The sequence below is a fragment of the Lemur catta genome, chromosome 10 (genome assembly GCF_020740605.2).
Source record: "Lemur catta isolate mLemCat1 chromosome 10, mLemCat1.pri, whole genome shotgun sequence".
Classification (NCBI taxonomy): domain Eukaryota; kingdom Metazoa; phylum Chordata; class Mammalia; order Primates; family Lemuridae; genus Lemur; species Lemur catta.
In genome coordinates, this window is record NC_059137.1 from 21,994,498 (window position 1) to 22,021,574 (window position 27,077).

At 35.1% G+C, this 27,077-nt stretch overlaps 1 protein-coding gene across 6 annotated transcripts in view; it reads left to right on the forward strand.

Moving 5' to 3' along the window:
• The window catches only part of PTBP3 (polypyrimidine tract binding protein 3), an 86,275-nt gene extending 64,395 nt beyond the window's left edge, over positions 1-21,880 (forward strand). For all 6 annotated transcript variants that reach the window (XM_045563623.1, XM_045563619.1, XM_045563621.1 and 3 more), the window contains 9 exons: positions 3,668-3,778; positions 5,241-5,415; positions 9,877-9,954; positions 12,758-12,897; positions 13,153-13,186; positions 15,918-16,010; positions 16,800-17,016; positions 21,211-21,288; positions 21,436-21,880. In XM_045563623.1, coding sequence (XP_045419579.1) covers positions 3,668-3,778; positions 5,241-5,415; positions 9,877-9,954; positions 12,758-12,897; positions 13,153-13,186; positions 15,918-16,010; positions 16,800-17,016; positions 21,211-21,288; positions 21,436-21,568 — 1,059 coding nt within the window. In that variant the 3' untranslated portion in view covers positions 21,569-21,880. The remainder of the gene's footprint in view (positions 1-3,667; positions 3,779-5,240; positions 5,416-9,876; positions 9,955-12,757; positions 12,898-13,152; positions 13,187-15,917; positions 16,011-16,799; positions 17,017-21,210; positions 21,289-21,435) is intronic.
• The last annotated feature ends 5,197 nt before the right edge of the window (positions 21,881-27,077 follow it).

A 27,077-nucleotide genomic window follows, 5' to 3' on the forward strand; every position in this document is an offset into this window, starting at 1 on the left:
CTCCCCCATTTCTTTATCCTCATTACCTAACACCCTTCTGCTTATTTAATACCTGGCCTTTCTGTCACACACTCTTTCTTCTTCCCTTTTTTCCCTCCCTATTCCCCAGTTTAGTCCTATCCTTAGTTCCTTTTTATCTTGTATTTCTTAGGCCTAGAATACTCTTTACCTAGGCAGTCACTTGGTTGGATCTGTATCATTCAATTCTCAATTCATATGTTACCTCCTCAGGGAATCTTAATCTAATTACATTAACCAAGCCTTTCCCTTGGCATTTTATCCCATTAACTAAGAGGTCATATAGCATAATGGTTAAGTATAACAGGGTCTAGAGCTGGTTTGAATCCTGGCTCTACCACTTTAACTGTCTTTATAACTTTGGGCAAGTAACTTACTCCTTGTATGTCTGTTTTCTTATTTTTATAATGAATATGAAGATGGTATCCATTTTATCCCTTCATTGTGTGGATTACATGAGTTAAATATGTTTAAAATACTTAGAATGGTGCCTGGTACATGTTAAGTGCTCAAGAAATGTTAGTTCTAATTAGTGAATGTTAGTAAATTGCAATGTAAGAAACTGGTCCTTGCTCTTCTAGTCTTGTGGGTAAGATAGTAATTTCATAAGTAATAGCATAAAATGTGATAAATGTGATTGAAGAATATATAAAAGTATGGAATTGGTTATCCCTTTACCTCATGGTAAAGGGATTAAGAATGACAGAGATGGAAGACGTGCTACTTTAGATGAGGAAAGTTAGGGAAGGTCTTTCCAATTTGATGACATTTGAGCAGAGGCTGAAAGGATGTAAGGATATAAGTTATGTGTGTATGTGGAAGAATAGTGATCCAGTCAGAAAGAATAATAAGTGCAAAGTCCCTAAAATGGAACTGTGCTTAATGTGTTCACGAATCAGAAAGAAGGATAGTGTCACTGGAATATAGAGAGTAGGAATGCCATAAGTGATAGCATCAGACAGGAGTTAGGAGCCAGATGATGCAAAGCTTTGCTAATCTTTTACACTAGCTAAGATGGGAAACCATTAGAAGATTTTGAATAGAGCAGTGGGATATATCATTTATGTTTTAACACAATCACTTGTTGCTTGCTGTGTTAAGAAAAAACTGTAGGGATAAGTAGGGGCTCTTATCATAGTTCAAATGAGAGATAGTGGAGGCATTGGCAGTGGAAGTGGTGATTATGGATTTTTTTTGTTTGTTTGTTTAATTAGAAGTAGGTCTTGCTATGTTGCCCAGCCTGGCCTTGAACTCCTGGGCTCAGTCTATCCTCCTACCACATCCTCCTAAGAAGCTGGGACTACTTTTAATTGTATAGTAGTTCAGTGGCGTTAAGTACACTCATAGTGTTTTTCAACCATCACCAAATATTATTCTCCAGAACTATTTTCATCTTCCCAAAGTGAAACTTCTGTACCCATTAAACAATAACTCCCCATTCCTTCCTCCTTCCAGCTCTCAACAACCACCGTTCTACTTTCTATCTGTATGAATTTGATTCTAGGTTCCTCATATAAGTGAAACCATACAGTATTTGTCCTTTTGTGACTGTTATGTTTCACTTGACATGATGTCTTAAAGATTCATCCATGTCATAGCATGTGTCAGAATTTTCTTCCTTTGTGAAGCATTCCTTTGTATGTACCATATTTTGTTCATTCATTGATGAACACTTGGGTTGCTTTCTCCTTTTGGCTATTGTGAATAATGCTGCTGTGAACTTGGGTGTACAAATATCCTTTTGAGTCCCTGTTTCCAATTCTTTAGGTATATATACCCAGAAGTGTAATTGCTGGGTTATGCAGTAAGTCTGTTTGTTTGTTTGTTTGTTTTTTGTGAGAGATAGGATCTCACTATGTTGCCCAAACTGATCTCCAACTCCTGGCCTCAAGCAGTCCTCCCACTTTAGCCTTCCAAGTAGCCATCATGCCCAGGATATTTTTCAATTTTTTTAAGGAAAGGTAATACTGTTTCCACAGTGGCTACAGCATTTCACATTCCCACCAACAGTGCACAAGGATTCCATCTTCTCTACATCCTCCCCAAGACTTGTTTTTTTTTTTTTGGTTGTTTTTCATTTTTGAGACAGAGTCTTGCTCTGTCACCCCCAATAGCATGCAATGGCATGATCATAGCTCACTGCAACCTCAAACTCCTGGGGTCAAGCAGTCCTCCTGCCTCAGCCTCCCAAGTAGCTAGGACTACAGAGATGTGCCACCACGCCTGGCTAATTTTTTCTATTTTTGGTTAGAGACTGGGTCTTGCTCTTATTCAGCCTAGTCTCGAACTCCTGAGCTCAAGCGATCACTTTGCCCAGCCTTTTTCTTTTTCTTTTATTTTTAATAATAGCTATCCTATTGGATGTAAAGGGGTATCTCATGTAGTTTTGATTTGCATTTCTCTAGTGATTAGTGATGTTGAGCATCTTTTTGTGTGCTTATTGGCCATTTGATTATCTTCTTTGGAGAAATATTTATTCAAGTCCTTTGCCTATTTTTAAATTGTTGTTGTTAAGTTATAGGAGTTCTTTATATTCTGGATATTAACCCTTTATCAGATCCATGATTTGCAAATATTGTGTCATGTTCTGTGGGTTGCCTTTTCATTCTGTTGATAGTGTCCTTTGATACACAAAGGTTTTTGATTTTGAGGTAGTCCTATTTATCTATTTTTTTTCTTTTGTTGCCTATGCTTTAGGATATTCTTGAGCATTCTTTGTGATAATTAAAAAGCAGGACTAATTGCCTATTAAGGACACTTATACATAGTGCTTAATAATAGCAAAATCTTAGCCTACGTGGGGAATACTTTTTATTCTCAGGAGCAGGACAAGTTTCTCCTCATTAAGATCCAAATTTAAAATGGCGTGACAAAGGGGAACAAAATGTATTGTTTTATGTTCCCTGTTTAGTCTTTCAGAAATGAGTTACTGGTAACTCTAACCATGAACCTTTGGGGTGCTGAGGTGAATTGTTAACTAGGGATCTGTCGGGAAGCCTTCCCCTCACTCTATTCCTCTTCTCTAAAGACACTTCAGAGAGGCCTTCCTTGACCACTCTTGTCTTGCACTCCTGTTCACTCTCATCTCTATCTTTCTTTTTATTCTTAACACTTTTTTATGACCAGTCATTATGCCATTTGTTTATTTGTTTATTATCTGTCTTTCTTAATAAGGAACTTTGTCTCTATCTTGTCCACTGTTGACTTCCCAGTGCTTAGAACAATGCCCTTTGAAAATTTGATGAATTTATAGAGCAGCCTCTATTTAAACATCTTCTAGTTTCTGTGTACAAAAATCCTAAGAAGTAGATGCTTATTCCACTTTCATTCATATGCTTTGTAACACCACTATCCCATACCATCAATTAATTTCTATTGTAGTCTCCTATTTTAGTATTGTATCATTAATACAGGATGTAAAATAGGCTAAATATTTGAGTGCTTATTGTGAGTCAGGCACTGTTCTAAGACAGGCACGGGTATTGAAACATTAACATGTTAGGCTTGATTTAAGTCATTTTGATACCAACAGTTTTAAAGAGAAAATTATTTTCATTTGAAAATGGGATTCATGAACCAAGTTGTATTTATGAAGGTACATTAGTTTAATATTTTTCTTAGATGTAACCTTATGTGAACTTTTTCCCAGATATTTTCTAAATTTGGCACAGTCTTGAAGATTATCACCTTTACAAAGAATAATCAGTTTCAAGCCTTGCTTCAGTATGCTGACCCAGTGAATGCACATTATGCCAAAATGGTAATTATGATCTATCTTCCATTTTTCAGTTGTCACTCACTTCAGTGATAGCTAAAGGGTTTACTATGTTTTTTTAATTGTAGTAAAAATACATAGTATAATATTTATCATATTAATCATTTTTAAGTGTACAGTTCCATGTGTTCTTTTTTCTAAGGTAAAAATTATTACTTCTTTCTTCAATATGGAATGATTTAAAATCTCCTCTCACCTCGTAGATCTCTTGAGACTGATTCCTGTTTGTCATGTTTAAAGTCTAAAATTGAGCACAGTACTCCTGATATAACCTGACTAATAAAGTAGAATTACTTTTACCCTTGGACCTTCATTTACTTCTGTTAAATTGGCCAAAGATTGATTTTACTATTTTTTGCAGCCATATTCGGTGTTCATTCTCATTGAGCTCTAAATTGGTGAAGACATTAAACTTTAGGAAATATGCTGCTGTCAATTCATATTGCCTTTTTTTTTAAGTACACAAATACTTGACTTTTTTTGGGCAAGATACAAAACTTCACTTTCAGTTTGGTTATGTATTAGACACATCTCCTATTGAGATCTACCCCTAACCCTAATTTTATCTTGTAGCGGTATCTCAGTCATTTCTAATTTCTACTCAAAGATAGGGACTAAGTTTTACAGTACTTTTGTGTATGACATAGTGTCTGGCACTTGATAGGGAATATAGCCTTTATATTTGCTGTACCCTCTATGTACATGTGTTATTTTGTACCTTCTGATGGCATAACTTGTCAGTGACTTCTTATAAATCAAAGCAGGGGGAGGTTGCATATTTCTTTGTTTTATTTTTATGTGCTTTGTTTTCTGGTATCTGTTTTTATAAATTCAAGCACTTGGGGAAATCATAAGTGTCCACAAATACCGTCTGGTAAGTTTTTATTCTTTCAAAGAGAGGGGTTGCTGATCTTTGATTACAAGTGGCTCCAAATTCCTCTCAGCTTATTATTCAAAGTATTACAAAAATAAATTTACAAAGTGGTGAATAATATTTTATGTATTGTGGCCCTGACAAGTACCACTTAAAAAGGCTTTATTTCATCCTAACCTACATAAACTATAGTAATAGTAAAATGAATTACAATAAAATATAAAGTTAAAATATCTTTAAACATTTACTATGGGCAAAATGATCATGATAACAGCTAGTATTTCTATAATATCCAACAGTTTTTCAAACTTTTGCATGTCTTATCTCATTTGATATTACTATGGACAAGGTAGGTATTATTAGTCTTATATTACAGATGAAGACTGAGACTTAGAAATTTGTTTTTCTCCCTTAAACTCATAGTGACATAGGTAAAAGCTAATCCAAGTCTTTGGCTTTTAGTCTAGTGCTCTCTGCTTTATGCCCGATTGCCACTCTATGTCAAAGTAAAGGCTACTTGATTTATCAGTCTTGTTGTCTTGCCAAAACCAGTCCCTTTCTTACATGCTTTAGGCGCTGGATGGCCAGAATATCTATAATGCATGCTGCACTCTGCGTATTGACTTCTCCAAGCTCACCAGCCTTAATGTGAAATACAATAATGACAAAAGCAGAGACTTCACTCGTTTAGACCTTCCTACTGGTGATGGCCAGCCATCCCTTGAACCCCCTATGGCTGCTGCTTTTGGTGAGTAGCTTTTTAAAGGGTCACAAAGCAAGTTTTCCAAAGTTATAAGTTTAATTTATGAATCCATGTATGTCAGTTCACTTTTCCTTCTTGGGCTCTCATGATTTCTAAAGGAAAGCAAGAATTATGGAACAAAATGTGCCCATTAATTAAATCTTAGTATTGGCAGTAATAGTTGGCAAATCAAGTGGATATCTGAAATTGAGTTACAAATTTATTTTCTGACATTAATACTGCTCATTCTTTTTAAGTTACATAATCATTTGCTTCAAATTAATAGTCTTATATGTTAACATTGATTTTTAAATATACTAATTTATAGCCAACAGAATTGTGCCGTATGTGCTCTTGAGAAAAATACTTTCCCCTTTTTAAGTAGTGATATTTTAAATCAAGAGCCTAAATTAATAGTATGTTCTTACTGAAAGAGAGTTTGTTTTTTCTTGTTTTTTAAACTTTGGACTTCTAAATATATCTTAAGTTTGTGTGAAGTTGCATTTTGCATTAGTAAAAATACAGCTTTCTAAATTGTCTCTGCAAATGTCGCTTTGAAGAGCTTCCTCCTTCTTATATTTAAAGTAAACCTTTATATAAAGGAAAAACAATGGATGGCCCAGTTTGAATTTATTATTAGGTTAATATATGCTACTTTTTAGTGTGTTTTATTATTTAAAGTATGAAGTTTTATTATTCTTTGTGATTGATTTTCCTTTCCCAAATAATACCATAAAATATTACTAATTGAACCTTTAAGTAGTATTATCATGCACTGTCTTTTTACAGGTGAGAAAATTAAAGAATTAAAATAAATAAATGGTTGTCTAAAATTTTCCAGAAAATATTTAGTTACTAGAATAAGTATAGGTCTGCATTTGATAGCTAAGTTTTAGCAAAAGCCACAATTTCTATCACCTGTTATTGAAATGGTAATGATAAAAACCTTTGGCTCTGCCAATTCAAGACATATTAAGTTAGGAGCCGGTAACAAATATGAAACATAAAAATTTTTGGCTAGGTGCAGTAGCTCACACCTATAATCCTAGCACTTTGGGGAGACCAAGATGGGAGGATTGCTTGAGCCCAGGAGTTTGAGACCAGCCTGAGTACCATACCATAGCAAGACCCCACCTTCATGAAAAATTAAAAAATAGAAAAAGTAGCTGGGCATGGTGGCTCCTACCTATAGTCCCAGCTACTTGAGAGGCTGACGCAGGAGGATGGCTTGAGCCCAGAGTTTGAAGCTGCAGTGAGCTGCCAAGGCACTCTACCCAGGATGACAAAGCTAGGCTCTGTGTCAAAAAATAAATAAATAAAGTAAAATATTTACACATAGTGAACAAACACTTGTGGTGAGGAGGGGAAACTTTCTTCACAGTCTTCTGAAGGTGGGAGGAGTGGGTAGATATGGTAGGTTATAGACTTATGCTACTAGGTTAATGCAGTGAGAGTATCCTGTTGACTTCTCTCACCTTGGGAAACATCCAGGATTTGCCTCAGGCCTAACTGTTCTGATTTCTTAAAGAAAATCTTTATATTCATTCATCAGGCATTTTCTGCAGTAAGTTGGTTTATGTCAGTTATTCTCTGATTTGGACATTAAGTTTGTTTCTCTAGGATTTTGCTACTATAAATGATACTGTGATAAACTGATTTCATAAGTGAAAATGTTCTCATGTATTAATTTGTATTGCCTTGATTGCTACCATGGTGGTACCTTTTTGAAATGTGAAATATCTATTCTTAGCCATTCAGATCTTCAACTTTTTTCTCTCAGGTTTGGGTAATGACTTCTTAAAATAAAGATAGTAATCCATTGTCCAAGAGGTTACTTTGCTAAAATGTTTCTGCTCATTTGGGGAGGATAGATTTATAGAAACTTTAAAAATGATTCTTTTGTCAAATTTTAACAAATTTTGTTAACCATATTTTACATGGAAACAATTATTTAAAATTTGGCGTTGATAATTGTTTGCCAGTTCTTATATTTATCTCTGTTGAATGTTCTGTGATAGTTATTTCAAAATTTTTCCTTTTTTCTCTAAAACCTACTGCTAATGTTCTGCCTCACTCCCCCCACCCCCCAATAGCCATCTGTATTAGCCACTTTGCTGTGTTTACAAACTGCCACCTCTCTTTCCTCCAAGTCAGTAGGTTGCGTCTGGGTCCAGGGTGAAAGTATCACTCCTGTTTGTAACGTGGCATTCTTGTGACAGAGATTAAAGAATAAGCAAGCGAGTGTAAACCCATAATGCCTCTTAAAACTTCTGTGTAGAAGTGGCAAATGCAATTTCTGTCTTTATTCCTTGGCAAAAACATGTGACATGATCAAGCCCAGTTTGATTGCGTAGAAATGAATGCTTCTCCCACAGAAAATACTACAGGTCACACAACTAGCCAGAGTTATATGGAAGGGGCAAGTGAATATTGGGCAACAATAATATAACCTCTACCATATCTCCTTATGTTTACATTTAGACTTTCTAGTGGAAATTTCATAATTACTGGCATCTCTCTTGAAGCCTCTTTGTTAACTCTTCCTTTTTGCCTAAATATAGTTCTTTCTTTTGTAAAAATGAGTCATTTAACCTGTGATCATGAGCCTACTTGAATGTAAGTTTACCAAGGACAGAGATGCTTGCTTGCTTTGTTCAGTGATTCCTCACTAGAATGCTTAGCCCGTGATATGCTTTCAGCATATATTTGTTGAATGGATTTCACTCTCCCTTCCTATTTCATCAATGATTCTGTCAGTTATTCTCGTTTTTTGTATCTTCAATTATTGTTAATTTTCTCATTAGTTGTATCCTTGCAGTCTCTTATGACTATACTTTCTTGAATTATTATAATAAATTAGAGTTACGTGTTAAATTATGTTAAATAATTCTCTTTAATGAAGAAAATAAAATTATATGAGCCTTTAGCTCCTCTGGAAAGTATAGCCTACATATTTCTTCCTATAAATAATGCTCATCTCTTTATTAAAAAAACAAAAGCGGCCGGGCGCGGTGGCTCACGCCTATAATCCTAGCACTCTGGGAGGCCGAGGCGGGAGGATCGCTCCAGGTCAGGAGTTCAAGACCAGCCTGAGAAAGAGTGAGACTCCGTCTCCACTAAAAATAGAAAGAGATTATCTGGACAACTAAAAATATACATAGAAAAAATTAGCCAGGCATGGCGGCATATGCCTGTAGTTCCACCTACTCGAGAGGCAGAGGCAGTAGGATTGCTTGAGCCCAGGAGTTTGAGGTTGCTGTGAGCTAGGCTGATGCCACAGCACTCTAGCCCAGGCAACAGAGCCAGACTCTGTCTCAAAAAAAAAAAAAAAAAAGCCTCCCTTGACTTGCGATCTGACTTCTCACTATTTCTCTAAAACTATTGTATACCTTTTTCATTTCTCATTCTCTGTGACCTGTATTGAAGGTCCTCCCCATTTCCCTTTTGAAACTCTATTCCTCTAGATTCTAAGGTACTATAATGCACCTTTTCCTCTATTTCTAAGGCTCTTCTCTTTTGGTTTTCTGTAGCATATTCCTTTTCCTTCTACTGCTTAAGTGCACTAATACCCACCCCCAGGCTCTCTCTGTAGCTCACTTCATTTCTTGTCATGTGCCCTTTTTAGTGGAGCTCTCATTTGTATGTCTTTTCACATTTATTTCTGTACAGATGATTTACAAATCTATGTATTTACTTACAATAATTCTGAGTTGGGCCCCCTATTTCCACTTGTGGGCATTTCCATTTATTACCTCAAATTTGACATGCCTCACACCAAATTAATCATTTTTCTACTAAAACTGACTCCCCCATTGGAACTAACTCTTGTTTTTGTTGATGCTACACAGTCACCAGTTTTCTTAAAGGAAAGGGAAGAAGACCCAGCATTTGTTTAGCATTTGGTACATACTAAATACTGTGCTTTTCAATTATATAATGTCTAGCTCAAGTTTTACCTTCAGAGAAAACTTCTCCAAACCAGTCAGAGTGAATCCTCTGTAATCCTTTCTTCTTAGACCACTTGTAATATACATTTGAATTTATACCATTAGACCCTCAGCATATGAATCTCCTATAATTCATACTTTTAGTTTGTAAGCCTCTCAGAGGCAAGGATTTTATCTCATTTTTTTATCAGCATGGTACCCCATAGATACGGTATGATTTAAAAAGATTTCATAAGCGATTGATGGTTTTTCATGTAGAAATAATGCTCTAAATAAGGGCAAGAATCTCAGTAAAGTATAAAACTAAATACTGTCCTCTTGATCCCTAAACTCAGTTGAAAGGTGTTAGCCTCTGGAAGTGGCAGAGGTTTTTTGCTTATACATTAAAGATCACCTGTTGAACAAATCTTTACTCTGTAACAGAATCTCTTTAGTAGTAATATACTCTCATATAGCCATTTTATATTGCTTTGATAATCATAGAAGGTAATATATTTATTTATCTTCTTTTCCCCATTAGGTGCACCAGGTATAATTTCTTCACCATATGCAGGGGCTGCTGGATTTGCCCCAGCCATTGGATTTCCTCAAGCTACAGGTGACTCTTAAGTGGAATTTGAAATGATCTTTTAATTAAGTTCTATATTTTCTAGAAACTCACCAAGATGAAGAATGTTTTCATATTTAAAGGATTTACATTGTAAGCATTATGCTTATCAGCCATAGAAATGACTCATGATACACAGCTTCCTTGTATTTACAAATAATTCTCTCTGGTTCCATTCTTAACTCCAATAATTCCGTTATATATCCTCCACCATTTATACTTACCATTGGCACAAATAAGTGCCAATGGTAAGTATACATTAAATAACCTTAGATTTGCCTTTTCAATTATATAAAATATATGAGCTGCTTCTGTCTTTACTAAGTTTATCAGTTATATGTTGAACAGACCTGTCTTGTCGTTGTGGCTTCAATGCCTTTGACAGCACTCAACACATAGTATACAGCCAGTAAATATTTGAATTAATAAACATTTACTGTTCAACTTCTTTAGAAAATCTTTTGCCATCATGGGCTCAAAAGATTACCATAGAAGAGTATGCATGCTATTTAATTCAGGGAATATTTCTTTTTTCTTTAGCAAATGAAGGTAATTAAGCGATAGGAGTTGATTAATACTTTGATAATGACTCTCACTCATCCTTTTCCAAATAGTAAACGAGGTGAATTTAATCATAATTTAAGGAGAAGAAAAATTACGTTATGGTTTTATCTCTGGTGCCTGAAGAAAACACTGAGGTTGGTGATTAGGGGAATAGCAGAGTGTTAAGCTACATATTACATTTCCAGCTTCCAGTTGATTCATGAATGTAACTACATTTTAAAATTTCAACTGGCACCTTTCTGGCAATGATCTTTATATCCTAACCTTTAATTCTGGGAATTTTAACTACTCTCTTTTCAATGGAGAGGATGGAGCTAACTAAAAAGGAAAGAGTGATATGAGGGTGTTGCAGGTTTAAGTTTTAGTATTTTGGTTGTTTTTAATATATCCTAACATAGGTTTGATTAAGTGAATATTCTGCCTTTTTTGTTAGAAACATAGTGGGTTTTCTTTATTTATTTGAAGCTCTCCAAAGTTTAATTGGTGGACATTTGGAAGTAAAAAAAGAGGGCTCCTGACTTGATAAGACACTTAAGTCTAGTAGAGGATACACACACACTCCACAATGTAGCTAAGCTGTACTCTTAGCCCATATATAATAAGTCTACAAATAATAGCAAAAGTTTTGCAGAAGTCGCAGGGTTGGATTGGAGGGGCATGGAAAGAGGTCATGTAAAGGACTATTGGATGTTGATCTCATGGAATAGAATTCAGCCTGAGAATGTAGTCTGCACAATTTTAAAATTCAGCAGTGTGGACAATGATGGTTAATGACCTTAGATTGTCAAGCAAGATAGGCTGATTGTAAGTCCCACCTATAATCCCAGCTCTTTGGGAAGCTAAGGAAGAAGGGCTGCTTGAGGCCAGGAATTTGAGACCAGCTTGAGCAAAATAATGAGTGCCCTGTCTCATTTTTTTTGTTGTTGAGATGGAGTCTCACTCTGTTGCCTGAGCTAGTGTGCCGTGGCATCAGCCTAGCTCACAGCAACGTCAAACTCCGGGGCTCAAGCAGTCCTCCTGCCTCAACCTCCTAAGTAGCTGGCACTACAAGCATGCACCACCACACCTGGTTAATTTTTCTATTTTTAGTAGAGATGGGGTCTCACTGTTGCTCAGGCTGAGCTTGAACTCCAGATCTTAAGTGATCCTCCTGCCTCAGCCTCCCAGAGTGCTGGGATTACAGGCATAAGCCATCACGCCCAGCCGAGTACCCTGTCTCTACAAAAAAAATAAAAATTAGCCAAGTATGGTGGTGCTCACCTGTAGTTCCAGCTACTTGGGAGGCTGAAGCAGGAGGATCGCTTAAGCCCAGGAGTTTGGGGCTACAGTGAGCTATGATTGTGCCACTGCACTTCAGCCTGGGTGACATAGCAAGATCTTGTCTCTTAAAAAAAAAATTAGGCTGAAAATAAAATATATTGCAATTTATATATTGCAATTTAATTACATGATATATGGTAAAGTGGCCAGACTATTATAAAGAATTTTGAGCTTAAAAAACCAATAAATTAAGGAATTGGTTCATTTTACATAAACTAAAGATTTTTACCTTAGTTAATTTTAAAGCTGAGAATACAAATAAATAGTGGGAAACTGCTGTTTTAAGTATAGTGTCAATATTCTGATATTATTGAGCTTTCAGTACTTCCGTAGTGTCAGAGAAGTAGAGAGCTCTGAAAATTTCTGCTATGAAAGAATATTGAATTCTATAAATCTGTTTTGGTCATAATTATGTTTAATAGCATTTTATAAAATATTTTTCCCATATAGAATGTCATTTAGCACTACATAGCATGCATGTTTTTGACTTCTGCTGAAGGACTTTTGAAAAATGTATATCTGATTTTATGGTAGAAGTCAGTCAATATGAAAATTATATCCACTTGATAGAAAGGTGCTAGAATATATCCATTTCAAGAAACAGAGGGTGCTTGTGTTTGATAGACCCTCTGAAAAAAGCCTAATAGCTTTAAGAGCGATGAGTTCAGCTCCTCTGCAGAGTACAGTGTGAATAATAGAATACTGGTATAATAATGTCAACAAATGAGGAACTTTGCTTCCAGACAGACTCTGTAGGGCAGAAAACTGACTTTCAATATTTTAATGTTAGCCTTGACACATTTTCTTTCTATATTTTTTATTTTGTCTTCATTCATTTGCTTAAATTATATCAAGTGTTAAAATTCTTCAGATAACCAGAATATGAAATGCTTTTGATATTTTTTAAAAGGTCTGTCAGTTCCAGCTGTTCCTGGAGCTCTTGGTCCTCTCACAATCACCTCCTCTGCTGTCACTGGAAGGATGGCCATTCCTGGGGCTAGTGGTATACCAGGAAATTCTGTTCTACTTGTCACCAATCTCAATCCTGACGTGAGTTGAAAAGTACTGTTTGTAAATAGCCTTTTCGGGAGGAGTTATGGTAGCTTCTGATTAGGGTGTATTCAAATTAAAATGCTTGAGTTTGTTTTAAGGATTTTTATGAAAATTCATCACTGGTATATATAGAAGAAGTATATAAAACCATGCTTTAAACAAAAATCAACTTTTATTACATAAATGAACTGATTTTAAATTTTTACTTAAATTATTTAGTCACTTATATTTTGTGTTATCCTTTTCAAACAGCTTATCACACCACATGGGCTTTTTATCCTATTTGGTAAGTTCATTCTTGCTGTTTTTAATATTGTCTGTAGATATGAATTGAGCACATTTCATTTATTTAGTAATATTTAGGGATTACCTTTATGGGCCAAATAGTGTGTTTGACACTGAGAATAGAGCAATGAATAAGACTTAGTAAGTTATTATAATACAATAATGTTTTAGAATAGGAGAAATAACGATTGTAAAGGAAGTGTAAACCAGGGACACCAATCTAGCTGAGGGACTCATAGAAATGACGGATAAGCTGACCTATGACAAAGGAGTAAGAGTCAGCTAGGCAGAAAGGGAGGGCAAATGTCTTTTCACAGTTACTGGCAGAGAGAGAGAGAGAGGTAGATCCTGGTACACAGAAGTAAAGGAAGCCCAACAGAGAGTATAAGAGAAGGACATGTTGAAGCTGGACAGATCCATGAGGAATAAGGTCATGAAGAGCCTTTTAAGCCATATTAAAGAGCTTGGTTTTAATCTAGGAACAGTGGGAAGCCATTGAATAGTTATGAGGCAAGAGAGTGGCATAATGAGATTCAAGTTTTTAAAATCATATCCAAACTTTCTAAGGGAGTCCCCTCTTAGTTAAAAAATAAAATTAGTATGCATTCCTAATTTATACATAATTATTTATAAATTACATACATCTACTATACTTTTATATATGGCATACTATGTACACAAGCATAGAAACAGAGTAGTGAAATAAGCAATATTTAATATTTTAAAGATTTTCATTAATGACAGTTTTTATTTTTCATAAGAGCTATTAATATTTAGTGAGAAATATGATTTAATATGCTTTATTATGTTTTAAAAAGTCTCCGTTTTTCATTTTGACTCGGTATTCTAAGGGCTGATTATTTCAGCTCTTGATCTTAATTGTCATAACAGAAAAATATGGATCATAAAGATATTCGATCTAAATGAAAGTGTTTCATTACTGCTGTACTTAATTAATTATTTTACTAATTTCTTCATCAAATCCACTAATTTTTATTGTTCTTTATCTTAAAAAGTTCCATTCCTGGTAAGTTAGTGGATCTTGAAAACTATATTTGAATATGCTTAACAAATGGGGTTAAAACTCACTGGTACTCTTCATTTGTAAGATTTTTTTTATAAGATAGAAACTTGTTTCCAAATCATTTGAGTGGTAATAGGTTTACTTAAATAGCATTTTTGAAGTTTAATGTACAACCATACAATTTACCTGCCTTAGGTGTACAACTCAATGATTTTTAATAACACAGTTTTGCAGTCCATGGTCCAATTTTAGAAAATTTCCATCACTCCAAAGAAATCCCTCATATTCATTTGCAGTCATTATAAAAGTTTTTTTTCTTTTAATTTTTAAATTATAGTTTAGCTCTGTTGCCCAGGCTAGAGTGCAGTGGCCAAGTATAGCTCATGGTAACCTTGAACTCCTGAACTCAAGCCATTCTCCACTTCCCCAGATAGCTAGGACTATAGGCGCACCGCCATGCCTGGCTGATATTTTATTTTTTAATTTTTTTGTAGAGACAGAATCTTGGTATATTACTCAGGCTGGTCTCAAACTCCAGGGCTGAAGTGATCCTCCCACCTTGGCCCCCCAAAGTGCTGGGGTTATAGGCATAAGCCACTGTGCTTGACCAAAAGTTTTTATTACTGATGCATTTATGTAATTTTCAGTACTAAAATCATGTGTGAATAATACATTTTTCATATGACTTTCTAGCCAAAGCATGGTTTTTTGTTTAAATTTTTAAAACTGCCATTCATCTCTAGGTTCATTTGCCTTTAGGTGCTTGCCCACAAGATAACCGGCATTCCTTTGTGTGCCTCGAAGATTTTCATAGTCATTCTGTCATTGCATTACAAAGTATGGTAATGATGCAGCTATTGAAAGACCTTATTTTTATATTATTAATGATACTCTGTAGCACATAAACTGCAATATATTATAATATACTGAATGAAAAAAATATGAGACTACCATTCACATTGTAGAATCTCCTGCCTATAATTTTATCTAAATTATTAGATTATTAGAATTAAATATTAAAATTAAATATTAGAATTAAAAATTCATAAAATGTAGTTTTTTCATATTGGTTTATGTAAACAGATCAGTACAGATAAGAGTTCGATTATTTTCTTCCCACACCCCAGTGAATCATTTTGCCTGTCCTCTGGGATGATGTGGGACCCACTTTGGGGAACAGTAGTATAGAAAAATTGAGTGTAATGAGATTATTTGGGATCAATTAAGTTGTGGTAGTTCTGGTGTGAAATGGTGATGATAGCTTTGATGGTAGTGAGGACAGGGAGAAGTCGACAAACATGAGAGTACTTAAGCCATAGAATCAATAGGTGCTGGTGATTGAGTGGGTGGGTGTAAGGGTTTAAGGAAAGGAAAAAGTCAAAAGATAACTCCCAGGTGTCTGACTGGAGTAACTATTATTTGTCCACAGAGTTAGTGAACACTGGAAGCACACAAAGGAAAGGAGAGATGAGTCAAGAGTTTGGGACATACTAAATTTAAAGCGTTTATGGGGATGTCTGAGTGGAAAGGGGTGAATGGATGAATAGATCCAGAGCTTGGAAGAGAGAAAAATCTGAGAGTCTATGTATAAAATTGCCAAGTGAGAGTATACAGTATGAAAAAAGAAGCCTTCTTTAAATATATTAGTAAAATTAATTAAACTACACAATCGGACATTAAAAACAGTGTTTTGTTTTGTTTTACTTAGGAGTGTATGGTGATGTTCATCGAGTGAAGATTATGTTTAATAAGAAAGAAAATGCCTTGGTTCAGATGGCAGATGCAAATCAGGCTCAACTAGGTACTAATGATTAATAATAATAATGATAACCTGCCCCTTCTGTATGTGAATTTTCCCTCAAAATAAACATGTAGCTAATAGAAACATAATTTTACAAGAATACCTCCTTGAGGTACCTTTTCATTATTATTTGCACCTGCTTATATTTTAAGATTAAAAAATATTCATTACTCTTTAAGTCTGTAGTTCATTTATCTACTTGAACATATTGTTGATAGTTAGAACTTTGACTGTAGGATTTTTCCATTAAGTTTAAACTAATAAACATGACGTGTTTTGTTTCATTTTGTTTGTTTCTTTTTCTTCCAAATTAAGTTTTCTAGAACGGTTGAGTGGCTTAAAAATCTGGCCAGAGCTTGTAATGATGGGGCAAGAAAGTGTCATTCCATGGCCTCACTGTTATATGGGGTATTAAAATACTACTACTCAGATTTCTTACAAAAATGCTTTCTTTGAGATAAAACTAATATATTCAACAACCATTTTATGGGCACTTGCTATATTCCAGGCACTCTGGAACTTCATAAGTCTCTGCTCAGAAAATAGTTATTTTTCATTTGGTTGGTTGGTTATTGGTTGTTTTTTTTTTTTAATCACTCCTATTATAGTAAAATGCAGTCATTTAGTATGTTTCTCTAAGAGTTTTTGGATTTTGAAACCCTTTTAACTCTCAAACTGACAATACATTTTTAAGTGACTAAATAAAAATAATTTATGATCATTTAGACAGATATTTCTGAGAATCTTTCTTAGTACTCAAAGTTTCCTTCTTTTCTTCTCATACACTAGCAATGAACCATCTAAGTGGTCAGAGACTTTATGGAAAAGTGCTTCGTGCTACACTGTCTAAACATCAAGCAGTGCAGCTTCCTCGAGAGGGACAAGAAGATCAAGGTCTGACTAAGGATTTCAGCAATAGTCCTTTGCATCGCTTTAAAAAGCCTGGCTCTAAAAACTTCCAGAATATCTTTCCACCATCAGCCACTTTGCATCTTTCCAACATTCCGTATGTACCAAATGAGTTATTATTTATTGAGATAATCTTTTTTTGCTTTGTATTTTTCCTGTATAATTGTGGAATAGATGACTAATAATATACAGTATGTGATTTGGGAGAGGAAAAACTGAGATTATTCCAACTTAGTAGTTGTACTGGTCAACAATTTCTTGTAAGATAAATTTGTTATCATGCCTTTAGAAGGTTATAACTCTGATCATATACTCTAAAATTGAAAGATATTAGTGTTTTAAAATTTTCTTTCCAAATAGAGAATTAGGAACTGTAGTTACCTTTCAATTATAAAAGGTCATAAAAATAAGTGTATGTAGAAGTATTGATACATATTTGTCCATCCCTTAGTAGAAGTGATGACTGTTATGTAACCAATATAGCAAAATCTTTTTTTTTTTTTTTGAGACAGTCTCGCTGTGTTGCCCGGGCTAAAGTGCCATGGCGTCAGCCTAGCTCACAGCAACCTCAATCTCCTGGACTCAAGCAATCCTCCCTCTTCAGCTTCCCAAGTAGCTGGGACTACAGGCACATACCACCATGCCTGCCCAATTTTTTCTATTTTAAGTGGAGGCGGGGCCTCACTTTTGGCTCAGGCTGGTCTCGAACTCCTGAGCTTAAATGATCCTCCCACCTCAGCCTCCCAGAGTGCTAGGATTACAGGCGTTAGCCACCTTGCCTCCCTGCAAAATCAAATAATTTATGTATCTAAGAATTTGGTAAAAATGAATTCTGTACTTTTTATCTACAAGCTGCAGAACCCTATATATGTTAAATACTTAAAAGCTAAAAGTTATTTTCCTGTGACCACTGACAGGTCTCTTTATTAACCAGTGTTGCATTGGATATGTTCCTTAAGTTTTTTTTTTTGTTTTTTTTTTTTTTTTTGAGACAGTCTTACTCTGTTGCCTGGGCTAGAGTGCCGTGGTGTCAGCCTAGCTCACGGCAACCTCAAACTCCTGGGCTTAAGCAATCCTTCTGTCTCAGTCTCCCGAGTAGCTGGGACTATAGGCATGTGCCACCATGCCCGGCTAATTTTTTTCTATGTATATTTTTAGTTGTCCAGGTAATTTCTTTATATTATTTTAGTAGAGACGGGGTCTTGCTCTTGCTCAGGCTGGTGTCAAACTCCTGAGCTCAAATGATCCGCCTGCCTTGGCCTTCCAGAGTGCTAGGATTACAGGCATGAGCCACCACACCCGGCCTTAAGTTATCTTCTAACCCAGGGATTGACAAACTATAGCCCATAGCTGCTTTTGTATGGCCCATGTGCTAAAAAGAACGATTTTTACTTTTTATTTTTTTTATTTTTTTTTGAGACAAAGTGTCGCTTTGTTGCCCTGGCTAGAGTGAGTGCCATGGCATCAGCCTAGCTCACAGCAACCTCAAACTCCTGGGCTTAAGCAATCCTACTGCCTCAGTCTCCCAAGTAGCTGGGACTACAGGCATGCGCCACCATGCCCGGCTAATTTTTTCTATATATATTTTAGTTGGCCAGATAATTTCTTTCTATTTTTAGTAGAGACGGGGTCTCGCTCTTGCTCAGGCTGGTCTCGAACTCCTGACCTTGAGCAATCCACCCGCCTTGGCCTCCCAGAGTGCTGGGATTACAGGTGTGAGCCACCGCGCCCGGCCCGATTTTTACTTTTTAAAATGGAAGAAAAATATTTTGTGATTTAAGATTATATAAAATTCAAATTTCACCTTTCATAAGTAAAGTTCTTATAGAAGCTACACTCATTCATTTAGATATTGCTTGTTTCTGCTTCTTAGCTACAACAGCAAAGCTGAAGAGTTGTGGCAGAGACTATGGCTCAGAGAGCCTAAGCTATTTAGTATCTGACCCTTTGCAGAAAATATGTGACAATCCCTGTTCTAATTCTTGAAGTCCTTGATCTACAAAAATGGCAATTTGAATAATTTAAGCCAATACAGATAGGGGTAAGCTTTGCAAAAGAGAGATAAAAGCTGTGGGGGTAGGGTGTTTGTAAAAATGTAAAGACTGAAAGGATGGAGAAAGGTAAAGTTCAAGAACATTATTGAAAATGAGAATAGGAGCTGAATATGAATAGAAAAAATTACTCACAGTAAGTTGAATGCCCAGCCTCCCTGTAGGTCTCCAGTTAGGCTACATGGAGAAACCTTGAATCTGAATTTGGCAGTGGATCAGACCTCCTGCCAGCTAGGAAATAGCAGGAGTCACTTAAAAAATGTAGGCCAGGTGTGGTGGCTCATGCCTGTAATCCGAGCACTTTGGGAGGCCTAAGCTGGAGGATGACTTGAGGCTAGGAGTTCGAGGCTAGCCTGGGCAATAGCAAGACCCTGTTTCTACGAAAAATGGGAAAATTAGCCAGGCATGGTGATATATGCCTATAGTCCCAGCTACTGGGGAGGCTGAGGCAGGAGGATCACTTGAGCCCAGGAATTCAAGGTTACAGTGAGCTATGATTGGGTCATTGCACTCCAGCCTAGGTGACAGGGTGAGACCTTGTCTCAAAAGAAACAAAAAAGAAAAAATGTAGATTACGTGGATCTAGAAATTTAGCAACTCATCACTATGGAATAGGGTATGTGGGGAACAATTAGATATTGAGGCAGGCCCCTGTTATAGTTAGCTTCTTAAGTAAATATAGCAGTAAGGAGCTGGTCGCCAGTTGCTCCAACCTACATAGGATGTATAGAAAAAAGAGGAAAGGACATTAATATTTTTGAACTATCTTCCAAGTTCTGGGCATTATGCTGGTGCTTTATACATGTTGCCTAACTTACTCTCCATAACCTTTTTTTTTAAAAATTGTGATAAATTATACATAATGTAAAATTTACCATTTTAACCATTTTTAAGTGTGCAGTGCAGTGTACATTCACATTAAGTATGTTCACATTGTTGTGCAACCATTACCTTTCTCCATCTGCCTAATGTTTTCATCATGCCGGACTGAAACTCTGTACCCATTAAGCAATGAATTCCTCATTTCCCCTAACTCCCAGCTCCTGGTAACCACCATTCCATGTTCTTTGTCAGTGTATCCATAATAGCTTTTGAAGTAAGGTCATTATTTTCATTTTACCGGTGTAACTGAGAGTCAGGTTAAATAATTTGCTCAAAGTAATATAGCAAGCCAGTGAGGAATAGAATGTGAACTTGTATCTGTCTCCCTACAGAGCCAATGATTGCCCTACTACACCATGACTAATCCTTGCTAGCAGTCATGAGAAGATGAATCTACTTGTAGACAATTGACTCTCATGTGATAGACCACTATGTTAATTATCTACCACTGCATTTACAGATCACCCCAAAATTTAACAGGTTAACTCAGTAGTAAATGTTTATTATCTCATACTGTTTCTATGAGTCAGGAATCTAGAAGCAGCTTAGCTGGGGTGGGTGGTTTTGGCTGAAAGTCTCATAAGGTTACAGTCAAGATGCTGAACAAGGATGTTGTCTTCTGAAGGCTCTAACTGGAGCTAGAGAATCCAATTCCAAAGTGGGTCAGTCATGCACCTGTCTGTTGACAGAAGGTCTCAGTTCCTCGCCATGAGAACTTCTCCATAGTGTCCTCATAAAATGGGAACTGGCTTCTTCCAAAGCTAATAATTCAGGAGAAGACATAAAAACCACAATCTCTCTCAGCTTCAGAAGTCACATGTTGTCATTTCTACAATATGCTAAGTGTTACAGAGAATGTCTCTATTTAGTATGGGAGGGGAATACCCAAGGATGTGACTATTAGGAGGCAACGGTAATTGGGGACCATTTTAGAGCCTGGCTACTACATAACCCACATTCAGAATCACCCTGAAAGCAGTTGAAAATGTATTATAGAACTCTGGACTACAGCAGACAAATCAGAGCTAGGAAAGTACTTTAGAAGTACTAGAGTTAATTACTGAAGCCAGTGGTATGACTAATAATCACTTTGAAAGAATAAATATAGAAAGATTTTCTTGCCTTTTATATACCTGCCTGTGTCTTCTGCAAACATTGAAATACAATTCCATTGCTTGAGGACATATATGTGTCAGTTTTGGACATCATTCAGGGCATTTGCAAATCATGTCTTTGTTATATGGCTTATAATTCTGTCTGAAATAAAAAATATTCTAGAGATTTGATTGTAGGAGTTAATCTTTGTTTCATTTGAGAATTGGGGTTCAGGTAGCTGACTCTGTGTGATGTTTCCACAGCCCTTCTGTTACAGTGGATGATCTGAAGAACCTTTTCATAGATGCTGGATGTTCAGTGAAGGCTTTTAAATTCTTTCAGTAAGTCCTTGCTTTCGGGAAATACTTTAACATTATTTAATATGGTATGCAGATTTTTAAGGTAGTTCAGTAAAGTCTTCTGGTGGGGGAAGGAGTTTGGAAGCAAAATTAATTTGAAATATTTTTTTTTCCTTATGCCATTTTCAGGAAAGATCGCAAAATGGCCCTCATTCAATTGGGATCTGTGGAAGAAGCAATCCAGGCCCTCATTGAGCTTCATAACCATGATCTTGGAGAAAATCACCACCTCAGAGTTTCTTTCTCAAAATCTACAATCTGACTTTTCTGTGAAATTTTCTCCTAAAACTGGACCATAATTGCAGTAAAACCTTCAGACATAGACTGAAGCAGCTCAAGACCAATTCTGCCTCTTTCACAAAAATAACTTTCTGAATTTGATATTCAAGTATATTTAAAAAAAATCAAAGGATGTTCTTTTTTTTTCTATTTTTCCCCCTGCCAGTATGTGATCAAAGGTTTGTTTTTTCTTTGTACCATGGTCTCTATGAAAATAACCTTCAGGAAAAAAAAAATCAGGAAAAAATATTTTTCAATAATTTAATTCCCCATATTAAATTAGATTTCAAGAGAATGAACTTTCTTTTAGTTTGGGTCCAGATCAGCCTTATACAACATTTCTAGACTCCTTTGTACTTTGAAAAATTTGAACGTAGGGACTTTTAAAATTATTCAATGTAAGTAATTTAAATCACAACAAAGTTTTTAACCTTATGATTCAGAAATTTGACCCCTGTAGGAAATTATGTTCACTTATAAATTATTTGCCATTTAAGTTGTATTGGAAGCAGATTTACAAACCTTCGTGTTTTCTTGCAATGATTATTTTTTTCACTGTAAGGCACTGCTTTGAATAATGCCTATCTTTAACTTTTCAAGACTATTTGGGAAAATGAAGTGGTCTCAACCGTCCCCAGGGAAATTAAGTGGACTCCAACTAGAATCTATTAAGATGTCAGAATAATTTATAATTGTATTAGGAAAAATCATGTTTTAAATTTCAAAATAATTATTTGTCAAGTAATATGATCTTGGAAAATTTTAAAAGAAAAATAATCCTACATATAAACTACTTTTTTATAATTGTTTTCAGAAAAAAAGTTTACAGTCTTAAGGAAAATATTCAGGTCTATCATATGGTTTGACAGATTTTTTAAAAGTTATTTTTGGTAAGGTCTTCTTTTAGAAAATTAATCTCAAGGGTTTTTTGTACCACTATAATCTCTAATACTTATTCAGAATTACTGTGTATTTACTTAATTTCTTATTATGTGCCTTATTATGTGCTTAAGATACAATAGGTTAGAGTTTTATCTAAATATCTTGAAAGCTATATTGTGGGCTTGGTGAGCGTTTTTTTTCTTTCCCTGTTTTGGTAAAGATTTAAAAATGTTTTTCATTGCAATTTTAAGTGGTTTTCAATAAGTAATAGTTTATATTCAAATTTTTGGTGCTTTGGTGCAGAGACGGGGTGGGGAAGGGTGAATGGTTTGGGGAATAACTCAGTGCACACCTGTAGGCCTCTTTACATTGTGACTGATAGCAGTTATTGCCAGTAATTGCTTACCACTTTGGGGCTATAGAATGCAATCTCGGTTTTGTCTTTATCGCCCATCAGAATTTATCTCAGGATTACTTGGTTTTTCTCAGTACTCAAGTGAGAACTTGCTTTTCTTTGTTAATGTAACTTCATAACTGAGTGCTCGCATATTTGGAGTATGAGAAGGTGGGTTATTTTTTATATTCTGTCCCTCTCTCTCTTTTTGGTTGAATGTATGAGTACATTTTAATGTTGTTTCAGTGATTGTAAAATGTAAACTTTGCTTTTGTTAATTATTCCTTCAGTGCTTGAGCAAATTTTTTAAAGTAGAATTTGTCAAAAGGGTCGTTTTTGTCCACCCCTTCTATACATTGCAGATTCTCAAAGTGACTCATCTCAATTTTTAAAAGAAAGTCTTGCCAGGTGTGGTGGCATGTGCCTGTGGCCCTCAGCTACTCAGGAGGCTGAGGCAGGAGGATTGCTTGAGCCTAGGAGTTTGAGGCTGTAGTGTGAGCACACCCATAAATAGTCACTGCATTCCAGCCTGGGCAACATAGATGCTGTCTCTTAAAAAAAAAAAGAAAAGAAAAAGGAATATCTTGGTCTCTTTTTTATATTCCAGCCATTAATTTGAACATAGGGAGGTTGTTATAAAAGAAATTTTACAAAAAATAGAGACTGCAAGAGGTATTAAAAAGCAGAATTCACTCAACACCGAGCAACACATAGTTGGTAGAATAGGAAGTAGGATACTAAGTTAAAACCTTTCAAATGAATCTGTTTAGTATTGATTGAATAGGTAGCTGTAATCGTGTATGTAGTTGTAGGTTTTTGTACGTTTGTTTTTACTTATGAAGTACATTTTTATCTAGACACTGGGGGGAGGAGAAAAAAATTTCTTTGAGAAAACTCCCAAAATTTGCTCTTTTTTCTTCCACATGGGCACTGTAATTTTCAGTGACATGTTAAATTGGATTATTTCATTTGCTTTGAGTAAGGAATTATTGTGTAATTTATTCTTGATTCGTATAACATTCAGTATAAGTGTAGCAAAAGTTACTAATAGCAGAAGGGAGATCATAATGGTGTTGAATGTAATTCTGAAGTAGGGAATGGCCTTTAAATCTGAGAGAGAGAACATTTGAATCCTTTTCAGGGATTTGTGTAGGGGTGTGTGTGTGTTTGTGTGTGTGTGTGTAGAGATAAGTGTATATACATACATACACTCTTCTGAAGTTGTATATACATGTGCACATTACATACATTTTAATTTATTGACAAAGAAGATTAACCAAACTAAGATTTGGAAAAATGGGATGTTTTTGTTTTAAAATAGCATGTTGAAACCATCAGTTTGTGTTTAAAATTAGCTGTAGCACATGGGTGTTGTCCATATCAAGTTATTTGCTGTTTGAATTATAGAGATCTACAGTATTTGTGTTGGCATAGTGTTTGTAAAAAGATTTTAAAATATCAGGGTGGTGGAAAAACTAGATCTGCGTATTTTTGTTTTGGCATGCATTTATTCAGTATCTTCTAAGCAGTAGTTTATTTTTGCTGTTGATCTATCATAGTATCCTATTTTTAAGTTTATTTACTTTATTTTAAAGAGTATTGTCTTACCACTTTCAAGTTGTCTTAACTTTTACACAAAGTATATATATGCAGGACTTCAAAAAATAGCAGTACATGTTTAATAGTAGCAAACAATCTATGCCAAAATATTTTACATTGAGATCTGAATAACTTGCATAGAAGTAAAATGTGTTTTGTGTAAGATACAAATAGAAAAATGATCCAGTAGCTGTTATAAAATGCCATAAATTCTTTAAGACTAAATATTTTAATCAGTTATTTGAAGTAATGTTTCTGATTTACTATTGAAAGTTACAGAACTTACAATTTATTTAAAGACAATTTCTGCCTGCCTAATTCAGTATGGGAGCAGGGCCTTCTTTGGCTCCACCTACTATGACTATCATAGATTCTACTTTAGTTTTTAAGTAGCTCTTATGAATGTCTCTGTTCAGCAATGTTTATATATCAAGTATATTATCGTGCATTTTCTCTTCTGTTCCCACTAAATATTTTTAGATACAAAAAAGACAAACTCAAAAGTACATGTCTTTTCCCCCCAGTGAGTCACTTAAAAACCTAAGTTTCCCAACTGTCACCTATCTCTTAGAAAACCTAATGTGTACTGCTATTTTTAAAACCAAAAAGAGACAGCATGACTACGCGTAGAGCATTTTTCTTAGCCTTTCCTTTGTCTTGATCTGTTGTTAAACAAGAACAAAACTGCCAGACTTAAAATATTCTACTATTGTGCTAAAAGAAATACAACTTAGATTGCACAATATTTAAAAATATAACTCAGCTGTCTTTTAAAAGAGTTTTATTGTTATCTATAAGACTATTTGCAGTCTTTTTTCAGAGCAAATTCTAACAGTTGTGTATGGTTTAAAAAATAGAAAATTATTAAAATCTTAGTTTGGGGGGTTTTATAGAGAGAGAAAAAACAGGACCAAAGTTTATGTGCCTTCTTCAAGTAGTCTTAATCTTTTCTTCCTATTTGAGACTAAGGTAGTATCAGTATTCTGGTTTTCAGGAAATATGTACTATACAGTTTTAAAAGAATGTTGTCCCACAAACTATTTATACAAGCAAAGAAATGTAACTGTAAAAGTGAAGTCTCAGTTAACACTTTTGCCTTTATCACATAATATTCATTATAGAGCATTGTGCAGGTCCAAGAACAGAGCTGCTCTAAATCTGTGTGGTAGTTACCTTGTTTTTTATAACCTGAGGCATATGTTCCAGAGAACGGGATATTTGTCTGGTCTAGTAACCTTTGTAATAATAGTCATGATTGAAAGCTCCTTGTGGCAAGCTTAAATCAGCACTGTCAGCAGATTTTTTTTAATTGTATTATTTTCAGTTCTTGGATCTATGTAGTAGTTGTAATGACACATATTTAAATAGCAATTTTTTGATGCCATTAAAAGAAAATCATATTTTGGCCTTTTTTCCCCTTATCATTGTTACCCTGATCTTTTAAAAATTCATCCAGTATATCCAGTTATCCAGAAAGTACTAATTATAAAGATTGCTGACCAAGCAAAGTTTTGCATTAAAATGTCACCTCATTGCTCTGACCAAAGACTGACTGTTCTAGTTTTAACTCTTCTCTGTGAAGCATATTCCCCAAGCTCCTTTCTGAAAGAAGACCCAGTGCAGAGCGCCTTTACTTTCTACTTCTTATCGGTGAATAGACTACTTAGAGAAAATGGGAGTTTAAATGTGAACAGAATGGATTAGGATGACAAGGGTTTGATGGGCATTTTCAGTACTGTATTTAAGAAAAAAAAAATAGCACAGCTAGGAGCCTTTGACATTGTCTTGTGTTTTATGTGGTCTGTTCATGAAATTCCTTTTTTCAGTTTATAAGAATGTTCATCTAACAGAAGAAAATGCTGTAAATATTTGTAACAACATTTTTTTTAACTAGGCCAAAAAGAAAAAAAGGTTTTGGGGAACAAGTTAACATATAAAGTGGTTTTATATAAAGCAGCAATTGTCTTGTATATTTTGATAAGCAACAGTACCAGCTTTCATTTGTAACAGAGTTTGTGGCATTGGAAGAAAAGGATTCTGTGATTTTTGAAGTGAATTATGTTATAAATGCAAAGAAAAGATAAAATATTAAAAAACATTTTCTAAATGCGTAATGCATGGTTAATTCAAGCTTCTGTACACTACAGTATATTCCATTTTTGTTTAGTTTGTATATTTGCTATTACTTAATATCTCTGATCTCTTTTCCTATCAAGTATAGCATTGTAGCATGCCTTTTAATAAATGTCATGACATCTGTACTCTCTTAAAATTTTTCTGTGTTCTTGTCTGTACTTTGGGTTTCCCCTTGTCTTACCTGTAATTCTAATGATGTCACATTTTATTTTCTTTTTTATAGCCATCCATCTAAACGTGTCATAGTTAGAGAATAGCAAGCGCATATTCAAACAACCTTCAAAAGAAAAAACCCCTAAATCTATTAACTACCTCTCTTTTAATGTAGGAATGATTCTCATTTTGAGGAGCAGAATGCTTTTCTAATTTTCCTATAATGCTGCTGCTTCTATGGCATTAGTGCAAGTACGTGTTAGCATGCTTGCTCACACTTGCTCTTTTTCTCTTTCTCTATTCCCATATGTACAAAACCAAACGAGTT